Source organism: Onychostoma macrolepis, chromosome 02 (assembly GCF_012432095.1).
Source record: "Onychostoma macrolepis isolate SWU-2019 chromosome 02, ASM1243209v1, whole genome shotgun sequence".
Lineage (NCBI taxonomy): Eukaryota > Metazoa > Chordata > Actinopteri > Cypriniformes > Cyprinidae > Onychostoma > Onychostoma macrolepis.
The window spans coordinates 33,060,779-33,084,431 of record NC_081156.1 but is presented as its reverse complement, the minus strand read 5'-3'; the positions used below and the strand labels follow the sequence as shown (position 1 = coordinate 33,084,431).

The window sequence follows — 23,653 nt, the reverse complement described above, 5'->3', positions numbered from 1 at the left end:
GTGAGTGCCGGCATTCAGTTCTGCAGAGAGAGAGATTGATCCAGAGCTGCTCAGGTTAAACACTTCCCAAGTGGGAAGCAGAGCGTGTGGCTGGGAGCATGGCGACCCCGGTGACCTCCAGAGGTCAAGCGCTCCATCACTGAAGGGACGCGGCGTCTCACCTCTCTCTCTTCCTCCGCCGGGTTGAGACAACCTTTCAATGTCATTGCTCCGGGCTGCTGTTCTGGAGCCGCGCTTCACTCTGTCACACATCAGCGTCAGGCAACACAAGGTAAGATCTGACAGTCTGCTGGACTTCCTCGGTAATGACTGCAGTCTGCTGCTGTAGGTCAGCATCAATGATATTCAAGGAGGAAGATGACTTGCTTTTTGGAGGTGATGTGCTCAGGAAGATGCTTTCTGGTTGTGGAAGTGATGATCAGCTTTCTCTCGTGTTTAATCGATGTTCATGTCATGCATATGTCTGTTATGACAGCAGAGAACAATCAGCGAGTTCTGATTCTTGCATTGTAAATCTGGGATTTTCCCCCCCAATTAAACCTGGAAAAATGATGATGTAAAATGAAGAAATATTTCAGATGATGCAGAAAACCAATGTAAGAAAATTAAGATTGAAGCATATAATGCTCATTGGAACCAAGGTTATGATAGTTAACTGGAATTAAAATTAAAACCATCAAAAATGTTACTTCAAATAATTACAACTGTTAATTTAATTTGTCTTGATATACTATATGAAATCATTATATATATATATATATATGTGTGTGTGTGTGTGTGTGTGTGTACATATATAATATAAGCTTTTTATTTTTATTTCAATTTATTTAGTTCAATTTAAATGTACAATTATTTCAGTTTTTTAATATGTTTTTAACTTAATGTTTCTAAAATAATACTGTTTGGAACATTCCCAAAGTTATTATCCTAATAATATAATGTGTCATTATATTTTTTATTAATATATTTAATTATAATATTTACATTTTTTAATATTTAAAAAAAATTATATATTTGTAAAAATGTGATCTTTGTCTTGTCTTGCTGGATTTCTTTCTTTCTTTTTTTTTTTTTTTCTTTCATGGCGAACATTTTTAGACATTTCAGCTAACATCTATGTTCACTCTTAGAAAAAAAAAAAAACGTACAAAATCTGTCACTAGGGTTGTACCTATTCATTTGTAACTTATTTACCCCTATTTATTTACATAGTACCTTAAATGTACGCATTAGTATCTAAAGTGTGCATATTAGTATTAATGGTACATATTAGTACCTTTTGAAAGAGTACTGCCCTATTGACAGCTTTTGTACCTTTTTTTTTTTTCCGTGAGAGGGTTTGATATAAAATACTTCTGAAGATTATTGCTGCATTGGTTTTGAGAGCATCTGGGCAGATGGCGTCATAGAATTGTCATATTTCTTTAAATTACACTCTGTATTTGTTCTATTGGAGATCTGACAAGTGTATTTGCGCTTTGGGGCTCCTGAAGATATTCAACAGGTGTTTAAAGCTGAATGACCCCAGCGGTTGTCCGGAGCCGCTGTAGTTGCGCCTGTGCGCCGGTAGGTGGCGCCGCGCTGCAGTCTGCCTGCGCTCTGGTGACCGTCATTGAGCGCATCCTCTGCTGTTATGACATCATAACGCCATGACGACAGCTGCAGCTTTAGACACAAAAAGTGCCAGACTGTTTATGCGACAATAGTAACTAGAAATATTCCAGCCATCTGTTTATGCATGCGAACTCAGTCATTTATAGATTTCTGCACAGACACAACAGATTTGATTGATTACTTTTTAAGTCAGTAGGACAGTGAAGACAACAGATGAGCAGAACGAAACGTGCTTTTTGCGTCTTTTAGCGTATGCATACATAATTAATGTGGCTCTCATTTTATTATGTTGTTGCGTGCGTGTAAAAACAAAAACAATGCATTACATTTTATTTTTGAATGTTTTCTTTATCTAGATTTTTTTTTTTTTTTTTTGGCCTGTTCTCAGATCAGTGTTTGCAAATTTCTCCCAGTTTTGGTAGTATTTTGTTTTTCTTTTATCTAAGTTTATAAATTCTATTTTAATTGGCATTAAAACTTATTAAAACACTTGACCTGTGACTAATATGCCAACTCTGTTATTAAATTATGTGCAGTTACCATCATTTTACATTCTCAGAAATAAAAAGGTAAAAAAGTTGTCCACTGAGATGGTACCTTTGAAACGGTGCATCTTTGTACATTATTTAGCGTAATATGTGCATATTAGTACCTTAAAGGTAAGCCTATTAGTAGCTAATATTTAGTAGCTTTTGAAAAGGTACCGCCCTAGTGACAGCTTTTGTACCTTTTTTTCTAAATGTACAAAGTTCATTCTGTAGGCTATATTTGTCAAGTATCCATGATTTAAGGTTTTTTTTTTTTTATTATTATTATTATTATTATTATTATTCGGTGCTGATTTAGCAGGAGTCTTGGCGTGTCAGAACTGGATTCTCTTTCTAATAAGCATTTAAAAACGTCATGACCTTGAGCACAAGGCCTGAATTAGCTGAATAACTTTAAAACCTCTACAATTATTAAGACATTTAGCCAATCGTAACATCTTATTGTTTATTCGTTTAGCTTGAAACGACACAAAAGACGATGTTTATTTGATAGAATGTTTAAAATCTTTCATAAATGTACTTATTGAAATGGAAAATGCGCTCACGGAGTGACCCAACAACAAACAGTTAATAAACTAAGAGCTGTTTCATTTTGTTGGCAAAGAAATCACGTATAGGTCTCTCTCTCTCTCTCCTCTCTCTCTCTCTCTCTCTCCCTCTTTCTCTTTCTCTTTCTCTCTCTCTCACCCATCATCCCTGCTGATTGGTTTCCCGCAAAGATAATTACAGGCCAAATCTGATCCGGTGAATGACATGGACCGGAATGAGCTCTCTCCCGGTTCGGATGTTGCCATGACGAAGAAAGCGGCCCATAAGAGCGCGCCGGCGTACCACTGCGCCAAGAGTTGCCTGGAGTCCAACTCGGATGCCGCGGGGTCGAACCTGAAACCCAATCACGTCGCAGCGGAGGAGACGGACGACGCGGAGGAGGAATCCAGCAAGTTTCAGCATCCGCGCCTGAGGAGAGCAGGAGGAGGGAGCAGCGTCCAGATTAAGAGCTGCGCACCGGGAGGAGGAGCGTCCAGGAGCTCCAGTTCCACCGATGCGCGCCTGGGTGATGCTGATGCTGCTCCTGCGGGTCGCCACGACACCGTTAAGGGCGGAGGAGGAGGAGGCAAAGCGTCTACCGTAGTGGCCACCGTGACGGTAGAGGCTTGTAATGCTACCGAAGGCGACGGCAATCCCTCAGCACCGCTTTCCAGCATGAAATGCAACAAGAACGGGGAGTGCAGGCGGGACTCCGGCACCGGGAGCCTCCGGTCCATCATGTCCAAATCCGACGGAAGCAAGCGCGCGGCGTGCAATTCAATGACCAGCGTGGACGCGACCAGCACGCAGGGGCAGGACGCCTCGAACCCCGGCGTCCCGGAGAAGAAGGATTCCAAAGTGTCCTTTTCCAACGCCCCCAGCAGGAAAGCCTCGTCCTCCATCCACGGCGCGCAGCAGCCCCGCAACTCGGTGACGTTCCTCAAATCCGAGGATGGAGCGCAGGAGGACGGCGAGACGCGGGGCAGCCAGGCGAGCTTCATGCAGCGGCAGTTCAGCAGCATGTTGCAGCCCGGGGTCAATAAATTCTCCCTGCGCATGTACGGGAGCCAGAAGGCGGTGGAGAAGGAGCAGGAGCGCGTCAAATCGGCCGGCAACTGGATCATTCACCCCTACAGCGACTTTAGGTAAGAGCACCTGCTTGGGGAAACTTTGCGTGAGAATATGGCATCTGTGGACCAAATGTGACCCGTGAATGAAAAGTGTGTGTTTTCCATTTAATTTTTCGTGCAATATTTATGATGCACGCGAGAGATCTTTTAAGATCAGTGACTTTGAGCATCAGGTTTTGTTTATGTCAGCTCCAGTACTGCTGTTATAGCCTATTAAAGCAACAGATGTCTTCTCAAAATTTTAGCATTGATTATTTTTAGCATTAGTAATAAAAGTATTGCAATAATGGTCTCATACTTTTGAACCCTAAACCTGTTGATCAGTAGTTTTAAACTAAATATGATCTGGCTCATTTGTGACGTTTTCAGTGTATTTTAAATAAATGTCCTCACAAGACACTTTCCACAATGTGACCCTGGAAAGCAATTAAAACATATATACACACATTTTATTTATCCTTTCATAATAATCATTGAGGAATGTAAGGTTTAAAAAGAAAAACAAAAAAAGCAGTAGCATTGTGCATACACATTGTGGCACCTAAGCATTTTTGTCCATGCTGAGTTAGATGTATTTCTACCTGACTAGATAACAATGGGAGACCAAATAATACATTGAAGCACATTTTGTCAAGTAGATATCGTGCTGATTTATATTTTGAGATAATCACATCATATCGCCTCATGGTCATATAATGCATATGTCACAAGGTTTTAAAATACTGAAGCATTATCCTCGATCAATACAGTTTAGGTGTTGCTCTACAGATGGTCATGCTGTCATGCATTATGTCTGTATCAGTGAGGAACATCGTTTCAGCTCCACAGTCAGTCTGGTCTCAAAATGTTTTGCATGCTATGAAAACTACTGGATGACTCTTTACATAAGCTTTGCATTGCTCAGGGTGCATGCATCAGGTTGCATTTGACATTTATGCAACATGTGAGTAAATGATTATGTTGGATGCAGATCACTGAATGCTGCAGTACATTTGCTTGTGAGATTTAATTTGGATTTTTTGACATTGACGCTTCATCAGATAATAAACAATATTACTGATGATGAAAATGTGCATGCAATTTCTGCGTTTAGCCAAGCTATGCAATAACATGCTCCTATCCGTATCATTTTGCATCGTCTCCGTAGAAAACCTGAAACTGATGCATATTTATTTCAATACTCCCACTCCATTCAAAGTCATCTTGACATATCACAGACCCTCAGCGCTTCTTAGAGCCGATCAGCTGTGCAAACCTTGCGAAAAGAAGCTGCCATTGTGTACGAGTTGCATCAGTCTCCAGTTATGAGTCAGCATGCACCTTAGCGCACACTGCTGTGACCTTGAGTTGCACACGTGTGCGAGCACCACGTGGAAACGGATCACATCCGCTCCACGCAGACCTTTATTTCAGACCCTCGGGAATTGACTTGTACCAGTCACAGCCGTGTGAGACTCTCAAATATCAGGGGTCTTCTGAGGTTTTCGGCACTCTTTTTACAAGGTCAATATAAAGCACTCTCTACAGGAGATTGCAATGCATTATTGCATGCATCTTTGCAATGCTAATGTTATTGATTTTTAGTGTTGTTTTCAAAGCAAATAATAATTATCCTTATAAATGCATAGCATTCACAAAGGAAATGTTCACATTGGACTCTTATTGGTTTGACAACTATCAGAATATTTTTGTATGAGTTTAAACAGCATATTCAGAATGTTTCCTGCTATTCTCATCTGGAAATACTGGAGATGCCTGCTTTCGCTATTTATTATGCAGAATTTTCCTAATTTTTGGACAGCAGTTTAATTGACTCATTAATTTTCATTCATGTCTTTAACAAAAGCACTCAAGGGCAGCATGAATTAGAAAATGTAGGTCACAAGAATCTTGAAAATTATGACATTTCTTTAAATGTTTGTAAAATGCTCTTAAAAGTGTCTCCTCCTTGTTTCAGTAGCTTGACTTTTCACAATTGGTTGCATCTAAAATCAATCTAATATTATATTTGTTCGAAATATATACAGTATACTTGCAAATTAATGTGCATCCAATAGTTATTAAAGTAATTTATAATAGTCATCAAATAGTTATAAACATACTAAATGTATTGCTCATTGATAGTTAATATTATTTAATGTAAAGTCCAAAAATGTAAATTAATATATGCTTATACTGTTATTTTGAGATTTCTGGAACAATGCCTTCCTCTTGCATAGCAAATGGTTTATGCATTTACATGATGCATGAAAAATGTTGATAGGACTGAATTTCGATTTATATTGTAATACTCATAATTGTCATTGTGAAACAATTAATGTTATCACCTTTGTAAATATGCAAATAAGAACATCATCCAAGGGTTTACAAATGTGCAGTAGTAAAATCACATAAACCTACCACTTACTTTCTACGGAGTAAAGATGGTGTATGATAAAGCCAATTTCTTTGATTTTTTTTTTCTCCTGCAGGTTCTACTGGGATTTCACCATGCTTCTCTTCATGGTGGGCAACCTGATCATTATTCCCGTCGGCATCACCTTCTTCAAAGACGAGACGACCACGCCGTGGATCATCTTCAACGTGGTCTCAGACACCTTCTTCCTCATGGACCTGGTGCTCAACTTCCGCACGGGCATCATTATCGAGGACAATTCCGACATCATCCTAGACCCCAAGACCATCAAGAAGAAGTACCTGAAGACCTGGTTTATTGTGGACTTTGTCTCATCCATTCCGGTGGATTATATCTTCCTGATCGTGGAGAAGGGCATAGACTCGGAGGTGTATAAGACGGCGCGAGCTCTGAGGATTGTGCGTTTCACTAAAATCCTGAGCTTGCTGAGGCTGCTGCGTCTCTCCCGGCTTATCCGCTACATTCACCAGTGGGAAGAGGTACGTCGACAGACACCACAATCTCACATATATACCCCATCAAAGGTGTCTACACAAAGAGTCGTATGTATCAAACCTGTTAGATATGGAACCCCATTTCCACAACACAAGAAAAAAAATCATGCTTTGGTAAATTAGAATTATGACATAAAAAGACATATAATTTGAAATTATGAGATAAAAACTCTTAATTATAACATAAAAAGTCAATACTATGAGATAAGTCATAATTCTGACATAAAACATTAAAATTGAGAGAAAAAGTAAATTCAGATAAAAAGTCCAAATTATGATGTAAAGGTCATTATGACATAACTAGTCAAAACTGAGATAAAAAGTCATAATTATGAGAAAAAATAAGATTTATGACATAAGTCATAATGAGATAAAAAGCCATAATCATAAGATACAAACTCTTAATTATGACATAAATAGTCAAAATTGAGATAAAAAAGTCATAATTATGACAAAAAAATTATAGTTATGACATAAGTAAAATAAAAGTCATTATTATGATGTAAAAAGTCAAAATTATAACAGTCAATATTTGTTATAATTATGAATTTAAATGGTTTATTTCACAATTTCGACTTAATCTCATAATATTGACTCTTTATCTCACGAGTTATGACTTAGAATTTCATAATTTGTCATAATATTTAATTTACCAAGATTTACCAAAGCACGACTTTTTTCTACTTTGGCAAAAATGGGCTTCCATAGTTAAACATATACAAGATCTTAATATTTTTTAAGTTACTTGCTCTATAAACACTCAATGTTTTAACTAATGTGGTTTGTTACGTAAAAAACTGCATCGGCTCCAGCGTGAACTCTGCATGCTCTGTGCAATATCTGAATGAAATATGAGCGTGAGTGGAGGATTATTCTCCTGGTAGACACAAATGGACTGTGGATGTTTAGACATGCTTAATAGAAATAGAGGATGTGAAGGGTGCGGAGATGTGCCAGTGCCAGTTGGCACAGGTGAACCATGGTTCTACCAGCAAAAACCACTCAGATAGTGCTCTATTATACCTTTAATGGAGGTTTAATGGAATCTTCAATTAAGCTTTGTTTAAAGTTGTGATGAAACGCTAGTAGCGTCACATCTGTTCTTCTGTATTGTGACATACATCTGAGTGTAAGGAATTATCGAAAAAAGAATGATTCTAATGCACCAGGTGCTGATTGGGTGTTGAGATGTGGGCGTGGCACTCAAATGTGCAGGCAGATAATTGTGAGCTGACAGGGGCGGAGTTTAAATGTGGGGGTGGGGTTTAAGACTAAATGATTTGGGAAGCTACAGGTATGAGATTTTGATTAAATCTCAAGGTCAAAACATTTAAAAAATAAAATGAAACATCTGCAGATGATTTGTTAACAACAAGTTCCATAACATGCATTTAGAAAATAGACTTTAAGGATCAGCTTTGTCCCATATTTTCTCCTAAAAATGCATTTATACACACATTTTCGACATATTGAGACATACTGCAAAAGTACGGAGCAGTATTTTGTCTTTAATGAGAAATATGTGAGTTCTATGAAGTTTAATTGAAGACTTTATTGGTTTGAGATGTTGAAATCCCTTCTCTGAATGTGAGATTGGGCTCTTTTTCTGAGGATGAATATCTGAGAAGCAGAAGTCTCTCGTTAAATCTGATGTGATCTTGTTGTTGTCTTGGAAAAACAGTTGATATTACAGGAATTTTGTTCCCATTTTTTCTGTCCTATGGGAGCAGAGCCCTGCAGAGAGCAGATGGGGACTTTAACACTGATTAATTGATCAGAAACGTGTTGACGCTTGTCTTGTCAAAGTCCAGACAGACTCAAGCGGAGATCTGACGGCTCTTTGAAACAGTTCAGTCACACTTTTGTCTCTAATTAAAGCTTCGTGTCAAAGTCTCTGTCAGTCAATGAGTTTCTGAATCACTGCTCTGGGCATCACCACATTCAGAAAATAGGTTGATATATATGATTTCTGCAATGATTTTGCTGACAACATATAATTAAGCAACGTTTGGACTGCTTAAAGTCGACAAAATTGCAGATACATTTAAAATGTACAGTCTCTTCTGAGAAAGTGAAACAAAATTATTATCAGCTCATCTTGCATTTACAACGGTTTGATGTTTGTGAGAACAGGAGTCAATTTAGGTGGTTCATCAGTCGCAAAAATGGCATATGATTTAGCAGGCTTCGTTTCTTTTTTTTTTCATGCACCTGTCAAGTTTGAGATTTTGGGCTTTTTGGTTTTTCATAAAGTATTTTTTCAGACTAGTGGAAAGAAAATTGTAACTTTAATCCAAAAGACACTGTTAAGCGTTTCTTTTATAGCACTTTATCTATTTGTGTCATTAGATTTCAATTACGATACATTTTTTTAAAGGCCGTTTTCTCAAAATGAGTTTTTTCTCCTACACTGAACCATAAATCTCCACTTCAGTAGCACTTGCACACACCAAACTTTGCATTTTTATTCCTGTCTACAGTGGGGGAAAAAAATTATTTGATCCCCTGCTGATTTTGTACGTTTACACACTGACAAAGAAACGATCAGTCTATAATTTTAATGGTAGGTTTATTTGAACAATGAGAAACATAATAACAACAAAAACAATCCAGAAAAACGCATTTCAAAAAAGTTATAAATTGATTTGCATTTTAATGAGTCCCCTTCACAAAAAAATTACTTAGTACTTGGTGGCAAAACCCTTGTTGGCAATCACAGAGGTCAGACGTTTCTTGTAGTTGGCCACCAGGTTTGCACACATCTCAGAAGGGATTTTGTCCCACTCCTTTCTGCAGATCCTCTCCAAGTCATTAAGGTTTCGAGGCTGACGTCTGGCAACTCGAACCTTCAGCTCCCTCCACAGATGTTCTATGGGATTAAGGTCTGGACACTGGTTAGGCCACTCCAGGACCTTAATGTGCTTCTTCTGCAGCCACTCCTTTGTTGCCTTGGCCGTGTGTTTTGGGTCATTGTCATGCTGGAATACCCATCCACGACTCATTTTTAATGCCCTGGCTGGCTTCAATGCCCTGGCCCTGACGGTACATGGCCCCGTCCATCGTCCCTTTGATGCAGTGCAGTTGTCCTGTCCCCTTAGCAGAAAAACACCCCCAAACCTCCATGTTTGATGGTGGGGATGGTGTTCTTGGGGTCATAGGCAGCATTCCTCCTCCTCCAAACACAGCGAGTTGAGTTGATGCCAAAGAGCTGACCACAACACTTTCACCCAGTTCTCCTCTGAATCATTGGCAAACTTCAGACAGGCTTTACATGTGCTTTCTTGAGCAGGGGGACCTTGCGGGTGCTGCAGGATTTCAGTCCTTCACGGCGTAGTGTGTTACCAATTGTTTTCTTGGTGTCTATGGTCCCAGCTGCCTCGAGATCATTGTCAAGATCCTCCCGAGTAGTTCTGGGCTGATTCCTCACCGTTCTCATGATCATTGAAACTCCACGAGGTGAGATCTTGCATGGAGCCCCAGACCGAGGCAGATTGACAGTTATTTTGTGTTTCTTCCATTTGCGAATAATTGCACTAACTGTTGTCACCTTCTCACCAAGCTGCATGGTGATGGTCTTGCAGCTCATTCCAGCCTTGTGTAGGTCTACAATCTTGTCCCTGACATCCTTGGACAGCTCTTTGGTCTCGGCCATGGTGGGGAGTTTGGAATCTGATTGATTAATTGCTTCTGTGGACAGGTGTCTTTTATACAGATAACAAGCTGAGACTAGGAGCGTTCCCTTTAAGAGAGCGTTCCTAATCTCAGCTCCTTACCTGTATAAAAGACACCTGGGAGCCAGAAATCCTGCTGATTGATAGGGGATCAAATACTTATTTGACTCATTAAAATGCAAATCAATTTATAACTTTTTGAAATGCATTTTTCTGTTTTTTTGTTGTTATTATGTCTCTCACTGTTAAACCTGCCATTAAAATTATAGACTCAGCAGGGGATCAAATATTTTTTTCTCCCACTGTATATCCTGAAGGTTTTTACAGAGGGATTTGTTCATATATAATTTGCTTGATTATATACATTTTAATCCCCCAAAAATTGTAAAAAATAAATTGTTTTCTGTCCGTTCTAAGCATTTTCTGAATTTGACAAAAATGATATACCCAAAATTTCCTCTGTAAAAACCTTTGACTCTAATTTGTCAAATAAAATGAAACAACAACTTTGAAACCGACATCATCCAGTGTTTAGATTTTTGTGCTAGAAATGTATGCAAATTAGCGCATATTTCATTAAATAATTACTCATTTGCATATCTAAACATTTTAGAAAACTTGTAATACAAAAAATGTTTGCAATTATTAATGTAATCAATCAGCTGGGTAAGTAAGGCGACAACTATTAGTTCTTTTATTTTACCCTATTCACCTGCAGTGTCTCGCCTAAGACTCTGTTTGTGTCATCACTCAAAAAAATCTTTGTGAGTGTCATTTTTGTTTTAAAATGTTTTTGTTAAAAATATGCACTACTTTTCAAAAGATTGGAGTCAATAATATATATTTTTATACAGCAAGAATGCATTAAATTGAGCAAGGTGGCTGTAAAAAACATTTATAATGTTACAAAAGATTTCTATTTCAAATAAATGCTGTTCTTTTGAACTTTCTATTAATCAAACAATCCTGAAAAATTATGGTTTTCACAAAAAATATGAAGTAGCACAACTGTTTTCAACATTAATAATAATAATAGTAATAAAAGTTTCCTGAGCTTCAAATCAGCATATTAGAATGATTTGACTGGAGTAATGATGCTGAAAATACAGCTTTGATCACAGAAATAAATTACATTTTAAATATATATTACAACAGAAAACAGTTATTTGAAATTGTAAAAATATTTCACAATATTGCTGTTTTTACTGTATTTTTAATTAAATAAATGCAGCCTTGGTGAAAGTAACATTACAAATTCTTACAGATTCCAAATGGTTAAACGGTAGCATATTTAGGTAAATATATTATTACCGTTGCACATATGTACAAATGATTAAGCATAATTTTCCCTGGTGTTCCTTTAGTGAAAATGACTATTTGAGCTCATTAAGAAATATTAAGATATGTATATTTGTTCAGCTATGTCACTGAGCAATAATAGAAGCTGTCAGAAAATAAAGATCTTAACTCGTATATTAATTTGTTTCAAGACAAATAGTTGGTCGTAATTAACACTGACTCCTCAGTGCCACTTAAATCCCTTAACAATTTACTTAATTAACACTTATTATGCTTCCAGTATGATAATCGGCTACCCATTTAAAAAAAACAAACATTAAGGGTCTTCCGCTTTGGGTTATTTGGGATTACCACTGATGTGAGTTTAAACGTTCCCAGTGGTAATGCATTTTATTTGACCCGGTAAATAGTTTGTTCATTAAACACAAACATGACTTAAACTGAACTCCTGTTGTTCATCAATAACTCCCTCCAGATCGAACAGAATAAGCTCCAGGTCTGTAGCACTAAAGTATGATAACCGTCTTTTATCAATTAAGATGCTGCGGGTGGATGGGGTGGGCCGGCGGTGCAGCCAGGAGTGGCTACTTTGCATAATTATGAGGTTGTGATTGGTAATTTGTCTGCAGTATGCAATTAGACCAATGCTGTACAGAGACCTGGCTTGTTAACTTCCTGTAGGAAAGCGCAGTAAAGGTGAGACACAGTGTTCCTGCCTCTTCTGAAAGTGCAGACGCGTTTGCATTCACCACACGTGTGAGGAAACAACTCAACACAATCCACAAACATAAAGCGCACCGTTCCTGCAAATGACCTGCTCTTAGAAAACCAGTTATCTGGTTCGGCTCTGCCCGAATGTACAAATGTTTCCTTTTTCCTATATCAACAAGAAGCGCCTATAAATAGGTCTCATTAAGTAGAAACCTTGAGTTTCATTACAGGTTCTTCAGGCCAGAGTTTAGGTTTCTAAAGAAAAAGACAAAAAAGTTATTTGTGGATTTTTCTAATACAACACAAACAATAAATATTTACCAAAGTTCTTTACACTGGCAATTAAAATAAATAACATGTTTGAATGTATTATATAAAATGATTAATTATATATTTTTTATCTTTTTTTTTTTTTACACTTTACAGTTGGGTTTAATTAATGAATATTAGTTAATGCATCTGGTATCATGAATTAATAATGAACAACAATTTGTACAGTATTTAATTTACAAATTTATTATTGTTCATTTTTAATTCATGTTCATTCATAATGCTTTAACTAATGTTAATTTATACTTTAAATGTTACAAATGTGTTACTATACGCACAAATTAACACATATAATTAATTAATGATGTAGAAGTTAATGGTACATTACCTAATGTTAATAAAAACGTTTTGTTTAAATGTAAATATATTGTAAAGTGCTATTTATTTATTTTTTTTACCCTATTTCTTAATAGCGAAGCGTGTATTTTTTTGGTGGCACCAAACTGAGTTGCAAAAATTATCACTTTATTTATTTGAAGCAGAAATCTTTTTTCAACAGTATAAATGTTTCAACTGCCACTTTTAGTTATTTTAATGCATCCTTGATTAATAAAAGTATTATTTTCTTAACATTTCCTATGGAAAGCAATACATTTTTATAGTATTATTTTAATGTGAATGTTATAATATATTTATTTATTTGCCATCTCAGGTTCTTGTAAATGAAGGTTCAGTGTTGATTAGACGTCTAATTCAGCAGTACGCCGCAGGGCTCTGCTGTAATTATATTATTATGATTATGTATTCTGAGTGCTGTTTTCCTTCACCTGGAAGAGCCACTTAATACACTGAGATTTTTGAGTCAGATAAATTCAAACAGAAAAACAGTTGTTGCATCAATAAGCATTTCGAATAGATTTGTTGTTATGCCAAACCAACCGGAGTCACTCTGTGCTGTGAAGGAGATAAACAAAGACACACAATGGCTTAATATTACAGTAGATGAATGTTAAAATAAAAGAAACAGCTTGATCAGTCCAAGAGCTGCCCATTTAGACACTTTTTTTTTGTTGTTGTTGTTTTTTGTGCCATTTAGATGCAAGGTCTGAATTGATGATACCACAATAACGAACTGGAGTTTAAGAATTTGGTCTGTGAACAGTTTTACAGAAACATAGATACTTAAAAAAAAAAGCCAGACAGTGCATGCTGACATGCATACTGTTTTTGAAAGAAGTCTCTTCTGGTCACCAAGGCTGCATTTATTTGATCAAAACTACAGTAACAACTGTTTTTGTGAAAAGTTATTTAAAGCTGAAATAATAGTTTTCTATTCTAATATATTATAAAACGTAATTTATTCCTGTGATGCGCAGCTGAATTTTCAGCATCATTACTCCAGCCTTCAGTGTCACACGATCCTTCAGAAATCATTCTAATATGCTGATTTGCTGCCCGAGAAACATTTCTGATTATTATCAATGTTGAAAACAGTTGAGCTGCTTCATATTTTTGTGGAAACTGTGATACGTGTTTTTTCAGGATTCAGAATAGAAAGTTCAAAAGAACAGCATTTATTTAAAATAAAGCTTCTTTTGTAACATTATAAATGTCTTCACTGTCACTTTTGACAAATGTAATGCATCCTTTCTAAAAAATAGCATTAAGTAGTAAATTAAATAATCTTTTGAAATCCAGTGTAACACAGCAGAATCTGGGTGTTGATATCTAGTTTACTTGATGCACTGCAGCAGGAAGGTCGATTGGCAGGACTGAGTTCTGGATCCTGCTCTACAGGAAGTAAAGCTCCTCTGCGCTCCAGCAAATCCCAGCTGTCCTCATGGAAACCAGATACCAGATCCAAATGGGAGCAAATCTCTTAGTTAGCGTTTGCACTGGGAACCGGCTCAGGAAATTGAGTTAGACAGAGTGAATGAACAAATCATCGTCTGAATCCCAGACAAAGCAAAGGCACAATGTTGAACACAAACAACTGAAGTAAAACTGGATTCTCTGTGATAAATTAACACAGTACTGTACTTGTCAAAAGTTTGGAAACCATACGATTTTTAAACTTTTAATGAAGTCTCTTATGCTCACCAAGGCTGCAAAAAGGTAAATGTTATTACAATTTAATATAATTATAATAATTTTCTATGTGAATATATGTTAAAATGTAATTTATTGCTGTGATCAAAGCAGAATTTTCAGCATCATTACTCCAGTCTTCAGTGTCACATGATTCTTCAGAAATCATTCTAATATGTGACCCTGGACCACAAAACCAGTCTTAAGTGTCAGTTTCTTGAAATTGAGATGCATACATAAATAATCTTTCCATTGATGTATGGTTTGTTAGAATAGGACAATATTTGGCTGAGATACAACTATTTGAAAATCTGGAATCTGAGGGTGCAAAATAATCTAAATATTGAGAAAATCGCCTTTAAAGTTGTCCAAATTAAGTTCTTAGCAATGCATATTATTAATCAAAACTTAATTTTTGATATATTTACGGTAGGAATCTTCATGGAACATGATCTTTACTTAATATCCTAATGATTTTTGGCATAAAAGAAAAATTTATAATTTTGGCTATTGCTACAAATATACCCCAGAGACTTAAGACTGGTTTTGTGGTCCAGGGTCACATATGCTGATTTGCTGCTCAAGAAACATTTTTCATTATTATCAATGTTAAAAAGCAAAAACAAATCCCGCACACTATCTATGCAAAAATATATCAAAATATTTATTAATGACGTTTCGTTCGCATGACCTTCATCAGGAATATTTTTCTTTTCAAACAAAGAACAAAAAAGAAAAAAATTCCTTTGTTTCCAACGCACCTATTTATTGTCGTCAGGTGTGTGGAGGTTTTGTTAATTATTATCAATGTTGAAAACAGTTGTGCTGCTTATGTAAACAGAAACAATGATATACTACCATTCAAATGTTTGGGGTATGCATGTTTTTTAGTAGAAATTTATGCTTTTAAAATAATTGAGCAGCAAATCAACATAGGAATGGTTTACATTTTAAAATGTATTATAATAGAAAACAGTCATTTTAAATTGTAATAATATTTTACGATATTACTGTTTTTACTGTATTTTTGATCAAATAAATGCAGCCTTGGTGAGCAGAAGAGACTTTATTGAAAACATTTAAAAATCTAAACTTGGACACAAGTACTGTAGTAATGAATCAGGTTAGAATGATCTAATTAGGGAAAAAAGCATTTTGTATATTAGTAAAAAAAATGCAATAATACACTGGATGATTAACCTGTTCCTTCATTCATGATCCAATGCTTCTTATTCAGATTATTCATCTTAAAACTTGTTTTTAAGCTAAATGACTAAATGTAAATGTAAATGTAAATGTAAATGTAAATGTAAATGTAAAATGTTCAGTTGGAGTTTCTCAGTGTCTGTGAGGTGAGTGGTGAGTGTCTCGCTGTGTAGCTGTCTGCTGACTGATGGGCCGGGCTTTGAGCGGTAACAAATGTCCAGTGTCTGATGGTCATTTGATGTGGAAGATGTTCAATGGGGCTCATTAATCAAGTTGCGTTTTCAGGGCCTGAGTCAGTGTTTCTACAAAGAGCAGGTCAATTAAAGAAAAGCCTTCTGAAGGATCTCTGAACTTGATCCAGGAGCTGTGTTTGTGTTGTCTGATGGACTCCGTGAACATCACTGTTGGGGATTATTTTATTTTATTTATTTATTTTTAATGCAAACAGCATAGTGCAAGTCCATCCATACATCATCAATTGTTGGCGTTGTCTAACAGACAAAATTTTAATTATGTTGTTATTTTATTTTATAATTTATATTTATATTATATGATATATATTTCATTTATAATTTATTTTATTTTAATGTAAAAGAAATTTAGCAAGTCCATACATCATCATTTCTTGCCATTGTCTGACAGGAAAAAGTTATTTTACTTTATTTCATTTTATTTTATTTTATTTTATTTTAATGCATAAGACATAGAGCAAGTACATACATCATAATTCCTTGGCGTTGTCTAATACACAAGATTTTATTTTATATTTTATTTTAGTGAAAAAGGCACAGTGCATGTCTATACATCATCGTTCGTTGCCGCTGTCAAAGAGACAAAATATATATATTTAAATTTTTTTATTTTATCCATGCATAACCACTGACACTAGTGAACACATTTACAAAATGGTATTACTTGACAATAAAGATCAAATCGTACATGCAAATTTCTCTTGAAGTGACTCTGTGATGTTGATAGACGCTGGCTCATCTGTTCATCCGCTTTGATATTCTGTAGAGAACACATGAAAAATCTGCTGCTGAAAACAGAAAGACAGAGAGATGAGAATGAGACCTGTGGGTACATTTCAAAATGCACAGAGGTCTGATTAGCTACTTGCAAAGTGTCTTTCTATTTCCACTAAGTAAACCCAGGAGGACTCATGCATAGCTGCTGTTGGGCTTTAGACAAACCCTCTGGACAACCAAGTGCCAGAAAGTCTAATCTACAAATCTACTGAACAAACACTGTAATATATCATTTTCTATGGAGGAAATATGTGTAAGGCAAAGTTTAACCCTCTTTTTGTCAAAGTCAAGGCACTTTTTTAATATAAAGCAAAGTACTTTATACTGGCAATTAAAATTGCCAATATAAACACACACACACACACACACACACACACACACATATATATATATATATATATATATATATATATATATATGACATAGCATAAATATCGGTATATTACAATTAATCATAAACCTTAAATTTAATTTATGACTAATTATATTAATTGTATTTTATTAGTAGTATTTTTTGTGAACACTTTATAGTAATATAGTAATACAGTAATACCAGTTAATGCATCAGGTGTTATTAAAATCAACAACAATGTTTACAGCATTTATTAATAGGTTAATTTATAGTAACCTAGTTTAATTAAATAAACTAGGTTTATTTATGAATTATTATTGTTCATTGTTAATTCTCGATCATTCAGAATGCCTATAATGTATATATTAGTATATGTAGAAATAAATATTAACTTAGTTCATGATGCCAAATGCATTAACTAATGTTTATAAAAACACCAAAAAGTGTTTTGTAATAGGAAATTATGTATTTTTCTCCAGTGGCACCAAACAGAACTGCAAAAATAATCACTGATCTACCAAACATGCTCATTTTTATAATCTTGAACTTTCACAAGCTTCTTCAAATGTCATGCTGTGATTCTCCCCTACAGATCTTCCACATGACGTATGACCTGGCGAGCGCAGTGATGCGGATCTTTAACCTGATAGCGATGATGCTGCTGCTGTGCCACTGGGATGGGTGTCTGCAGTTTCTGGTGCCCATGCTGCAAGACTTCCCCTCCGACTGCTGGGTCTCCCTCAACAAGATGGTGGTATGTTTTTAACTTTCCATTTTCATATGTTTTTCACAAATGCACATACATAACAAAAGACTGCTGAGAATGAGACCGTCTGCCAGGCTGACTCAGCATGTGCCACGAGACAATACAGCACCCCACAATGCAAATATTAGGAAAATTGGTTCACAAAGCGAATCTCCAAGTGGGGTACTTGAATTGAATGAAATTGAATTCTATTAACCAGAATCTATTTGCTGATATCACCTGATTGTCATTGACCAGCTAAATTAAGGTTCCCAGTTGGTGTCTGTTGGATTCAGATGTTGTCTGCGACATCTAATTATGCTTATCTAGTAATAATGAAATTGATCTCCATGCTGCACAAGAAGAAAACTTAATTTCTCAGAGGTTGTTCTTTAATAGCTCAGGAGACTTAATGGTCTCAGTTTTGTGTTAAGTAGTTGTCACACTAAAAGTATAGAGATAGTGGGCAACTCATATCGAGTCTAAAGGAGACACGTGAGATTACAGGGGTCTTTTTCTCAAGAGAGAAACATCTGCAAAGCTGGAGACTTAAGAAAAATCCCAATTTGTTCTTGTTTTAATCTCTTTGTGTATAGGAAAACAATTGAGCTATTTGAGATTTTGCAGTTTTTAGACATCTGTAATGGAAATCTGAGCACAGTTTGAGACATTGTTGAGATATCTTCTGAAACTAGAAACTAGAGTCAACAACAAGTCTCAACTGGTTCTCCATTTAATCTAGTTGTCTAGGAGAAACTATTGAGGTATTTGAGAAATTACAATTTTAGAAATGCTATTTGCAATGTATCTTTGCGAAATGAGTGTGAGACATTGTTGAGATCTTGTCTGAAACTCTAGGGGAGGCACATGTGAGATTACTGAGTCTTTCTCATTTAGGACAGAAACATCTGAAAAGCAGGAGACTCAAGAAAATTCTCGATTTGTTCTCCATGTAATCTCATTGTTGTTAAGGAGAAACAATTTAGGTATTTGAGATTACAATTTTTAGATGTTATATTCAAGATCCAATGTATTTGGAAATCTGAACACTGAGAAATTGCTGAGATCTCATCTGAAACTCTAGAGGAGACACATGTGAGATTACTGAGTCTTTTTCTCAGGAGAAACATCTAAGAAGCAGGAGACTTCAGAAAATCTCCATTTAATATAATTGTTATCTAAGAAAAACAATTGAAATATTTGAGGTTACGTTTTTTTCCGATATTGTGTTTAAGATGTATTTTTGCAAATCTGAGCACAGTTTGAGACATTGTTTAGATCTCTTCTGAAACTCTATTGGAGACACATGTGAGGTTACTGGAGTCTTTCTCTCAGGAGAAACATCTGAGAAGCAGGAGACTCTCAGTTTTTCTCCATTTGATCTTTTTGTCTAGGAGAAACAATTGAGGTATTTGAGATATTACAATTTTTAGATATTATATTTGAGATACAATGTAACTGGAAATCTGAGCACAGTATGAGACATTGTTGAGATCTCTCCTGAAAAGAGGAGACACATGTGAGGTTACTGGAGTCTTTCTCAGGAGAAACATCTGAGAAGCAAGAGGCTTTCAATTTGTTCTCTGTTTAATCTTGTTGTCTAGGAAAAAAACAACTTGAAATATTACAATTTCTAGATATTATGTTTGAGATATAATTAATTTCTGCAATTTAGATCACAGTTTGAGACATTGCTTGTTCTCTTCTGAAACTCTGAAACTCTTCTGAGATGTGAGATTACTGGAGTCTTTCTCAGGAGAAACCTTTAAGTAGCAGGAGACTCTCATCGCTCAAGTAAATAATATATCAAATAGATCTCATTTGTGATTTTTCATCAGAGTCTCATCTCAGTTAAGTGATTTTCCCAGGTTTCTGTGTTTTTTCCAGTCTTTTTGTCTTCTCTCATTGAGTTGTCAGCACTACCTCTAGTTCATACAGCATCTCCCTGTTGAAGTGTGTGATGTGAGTAAGTGTGTGTTGTTGCCCGGCTCAGGGCTGTTTGGTGTGGGTGAGATGAGACAGGGTGATGGCAGTGGAGATAAAAGTGTGTGTGTGTGTGTGTAAACGTTCAGGTTTAGAGATGTGCCAAAGCAGCTGTGCTCTTTGTACATCTCTCAAACAGACATGAAAGAACCTTTTTAGAGGGCCAGACACCACACACACACACACACACACACCCCTGAAAAACATTTGGATAGTTCACACCAAAATGAAAACTCCACTGTTATTTATTCACTCTCATGTTGTTCCGACCCCACACGCTTTTTTTCACACAACAGCCAATCTTAAAGGGTTCAGTTTGTCAACTTTGCTAACTAATCTCTTCAGCCACATGTTCTCCCTCCAAAATCCCCTGCAAAGCCATGACAGCAAATCCCATATCAGCAAACCTGAGTGTGCAAAGTGATTGACTACAAGTTTTCTGTCACAGAAGTAAGAGTTACTGTATTTCTTAGGACACATGTTTCAGTGAAAAATGTCAGGTGGTAGAGACAATTTATGCGTGGTATTTAAAGAAGTTACAGTTTTAAGGTCATCGTAAAATAGCTATATTGTTATATTACCTATATAATATAATATAACATTTTCTAATGAAACAGCATATTTAATATGAAGAAAAGACAGGACTTGATGTTACGCATTGGGAATTGTTTGCACGTCGCTATATAATTTAATAGCTGTGAAATAGGAGGGCGTGATGACATCAGAGAAAATGATGACATCAGCATTCAAAAGCCTGACAGATTAGAAAAAACAATTGTTGACGCCACTCTTTCAAAAGTACTAATATATATACACTTTAGGCACTAAATAGTGGGGTAGTCGTGGCCTAATGGTTAGGGAGTTGGGCTTGTAACCTGAGGGTTGCCGGCACTCTCTCCACCTTTGATATCATGACTAAGGTGCCCTTGAGCAAGGCACCGAACCCCTAATTGCTTCCCGGGCGCTGGAGCAATAGCTGCCCACTGCTCCGGGTGTGTGTTCACTGTGTGTGTGTGCATTTGTTCACTACTCACTGCTGTGTGTGTGTGCACTCGGATGGGTTAAATGCAGAGCACCAATTTTGAGTATATGTCACGACTTAACTTAACTTAACTAAAGTTCTAATATGTGCCTATTATGTACCATTTTGGAGTAAAAACAAGTCCAAAGATGTACCTTTTAGCTTTTGTGCTAGTGACAGCTTTGTACCTTTTTTTTTCTGAGAGTGAATGAATATTAATATAAAAAGTTGCACTCTCTAATATTTGGTTGGATCGTCTTTGGTTTTGATTACGGTGTGCATTTGGCATGGCATTGTTTTGATAAACTTATGGAACATCGAAACGAGTTGCATTACTTTTTGGAATCTTGTATTGACAGTGAAAGAGTTGTACAGTCTATTCCAGCACATCCAAAAGTCTTTCAATGAGGTTAAAGTCTGGAATTCATGTGTGAAATTGCCATGTTTTTTAAGAAATAAAAAGCTACATAATGCAGTAGTTAGGGTTAAAAGAATTGACACATATGAAACATTAAATACTGCAATAATGATTCAGTCATATACTCTTAAGTATTTACTTATTTAAATCCAAACACTAACATTGATGTTGTTGGAGAAAAGGTGTGTAGTCAAAGTATAATGCTCAAACTTTAATGCATGTTGACTTTAAGAATGCATAGATTCAATTTTTATTGTATTATGGTTGATGTGATGCTGCTATCAGTTTGTATGATGTGTAATGAAGGGTTATTGCTGTTGTTTTTGCTCAGTCTCTGTGGATACTGAAGGTCCGTGATGATGTCACACGTGACATTAAGGTCACCGTCCCTCTGGAGATCAGAGAACGAGAGAAAGATAGAGAGAATGTGAGATAGCAGTGAGGGCAGAAAGAGAGGAGAATTACGTAAACAGATGCAGGAGGAAAGAGAAATTGTCACATCCATAGCACTAGTTCAGAGAGTGAGAACTGGGTCTGTCAATGATTGCAATTATTTGATCTAATTGCAGTTATTTGAGATAATCATAATCACTGTGCACTTCAATTTAATAACATCCTGACCTACAAATAAGAGTATTTTTATTGGTCATTCTTTGAAACAGGTGCCATTTGTGTTGCTTGTATAAGTCTACATTACTTTAAAAGTTTGGGGTTGGTAAGATTTTATTTTATTTTATTATTATTATTTTTTTAAAGAAATGAATACATGTAGGAAGTGATGCATTAAAATGATCAAAAATGACATTAAAGACATTTACAAGGTTACAAAAGATTCTATTTCTAATATATGCTTTTCTTTTGAACTTTCTATTCATCAAAGTTTAATGAAAAAAATGGTTTCCACAAAAAAATCTGAAGCAGCACAACTGCTTTCAACATTGATAATAATAAGAAATGTATCCTGAGCAGCGAATAAGCATATTAAAATGATTTCTGAAGAATCATGTGACACATGACTTTCGCATATTTGAAAATTGATTAGAAATGACATAATGCAATTTATTAACACTTATTTTTTTCTAATAGAATAGAATAAAAATTACATTAAAAACCACCATTTCATTAAATGACCTTTATGAATTAAAAATATATTTATTCATGTCATTCTATGTAATATTTAGTGAAAAGGTTCAGTGTGAATAAAATACTCGTGGTCTATGTGAATTAAGCTTACACTGTAGTAGATAAGAGCAAAAAAGACATGCATGAACCATAGTTATTTGTGCTACATTAAATGCCAGCCAAAACTGAATAATTGTGACAGTCCTATCTGAATCCATCATGAAAAAGGAATGTGCCACTGAAGACGATGAGAACACAGGAAGCAAATAAAAGGGGAAGAAGGAGCTGGCATAGATGCAGGCTTCGGCCTCTGGAGAGCTTCTACACTGAGTGCTTGACATCTCATATTATTAGTGTGCGCATGCAGAAACAGGCCATCTATCTTCAGTAAACGCATCCTAAAGGACGTCATTGATCTTACTGGAACCGCACATGCCGGATCAACACAGAAACTTACAAAAATGTGTGATGGCATGAACGTATTTTTGGCAGTCGCCGACAGCTGTGTTTACAGCACAGATTATGATCGATAGATCAGCATTTGAACGGTTCCTAAAACCCTAAATACAGTTTATAAGGTAGTAAGATGCAAGGTTTTGCAGTTACAGCAGGGAATGAGATCACTGTATGGAAAAACCCTTGAATTATTGTTCTTATGTGAATTATCATCCATGCTTCTTCTCAGTGAGGTTTATGATATTGGTGATAAATCAAAGCATGGCAAGGCATCTGAGCTTCACATGCAGTGAATCATCTGTAAACAAATGTTGATGCACTGCTGTGTGAGTGTGTGTGTGTGTGTGTGTGCGTGCTCAGTGCTAACATAAATCTATTAGGATAGCAGGAAGCTTAAGATACATTAACATCAGTAGACACATAGCTGGAGGGTTTAAACATGTACATAAAGAATATTCAGGGATACACTCTCAAAACATGTAATAGTGTGTGCTCGTGTGTGTGTGTGTGTGTCATAACCTTTCTTATTTATTTATTTATGCTAAAACATAAT

The 23,653-nt window shown here is 36.0% G+C and overlaps 1 protein-coding gene across 3 annotated transcripts in view; it reads left to right on the top strand.

The window, feature by feature from the left end:
• The window catches only part of LOC131532297 (potassium/sodium hyperpolarization-activated cyclic nucleotide-gated channel 2-like), a 72,348-nt gene continuing 48,695 nt past the window's right edge, over window positions 1-23,653 (top strand). For all 3 annotated transcript variants that reach the window (XR_009268866.1, XM_058763834.1, XM_058763821.1), the window contains exons 1-4: window positions 1-271; window positions 2,882-3,835; window positions 6,292-6,715; window positions 17,948-18,109. Coding sequence is in view for 2 of the 3 variants with exons in the window: in XM_058763834.1 (XP_058619817.1) it covers window positions 2,916-3,835; window positions 6,292-6,715; window positions 17,948-18,109 (1,506 nt within the window). In the remaining variant the exon portion in view is untranslated. The remainder of the gene's footprint in view (window positions 272-2,881; window positions 3,836-6,291; window positions 6,716-17,947; window positions 18,110-23,653) is intronic.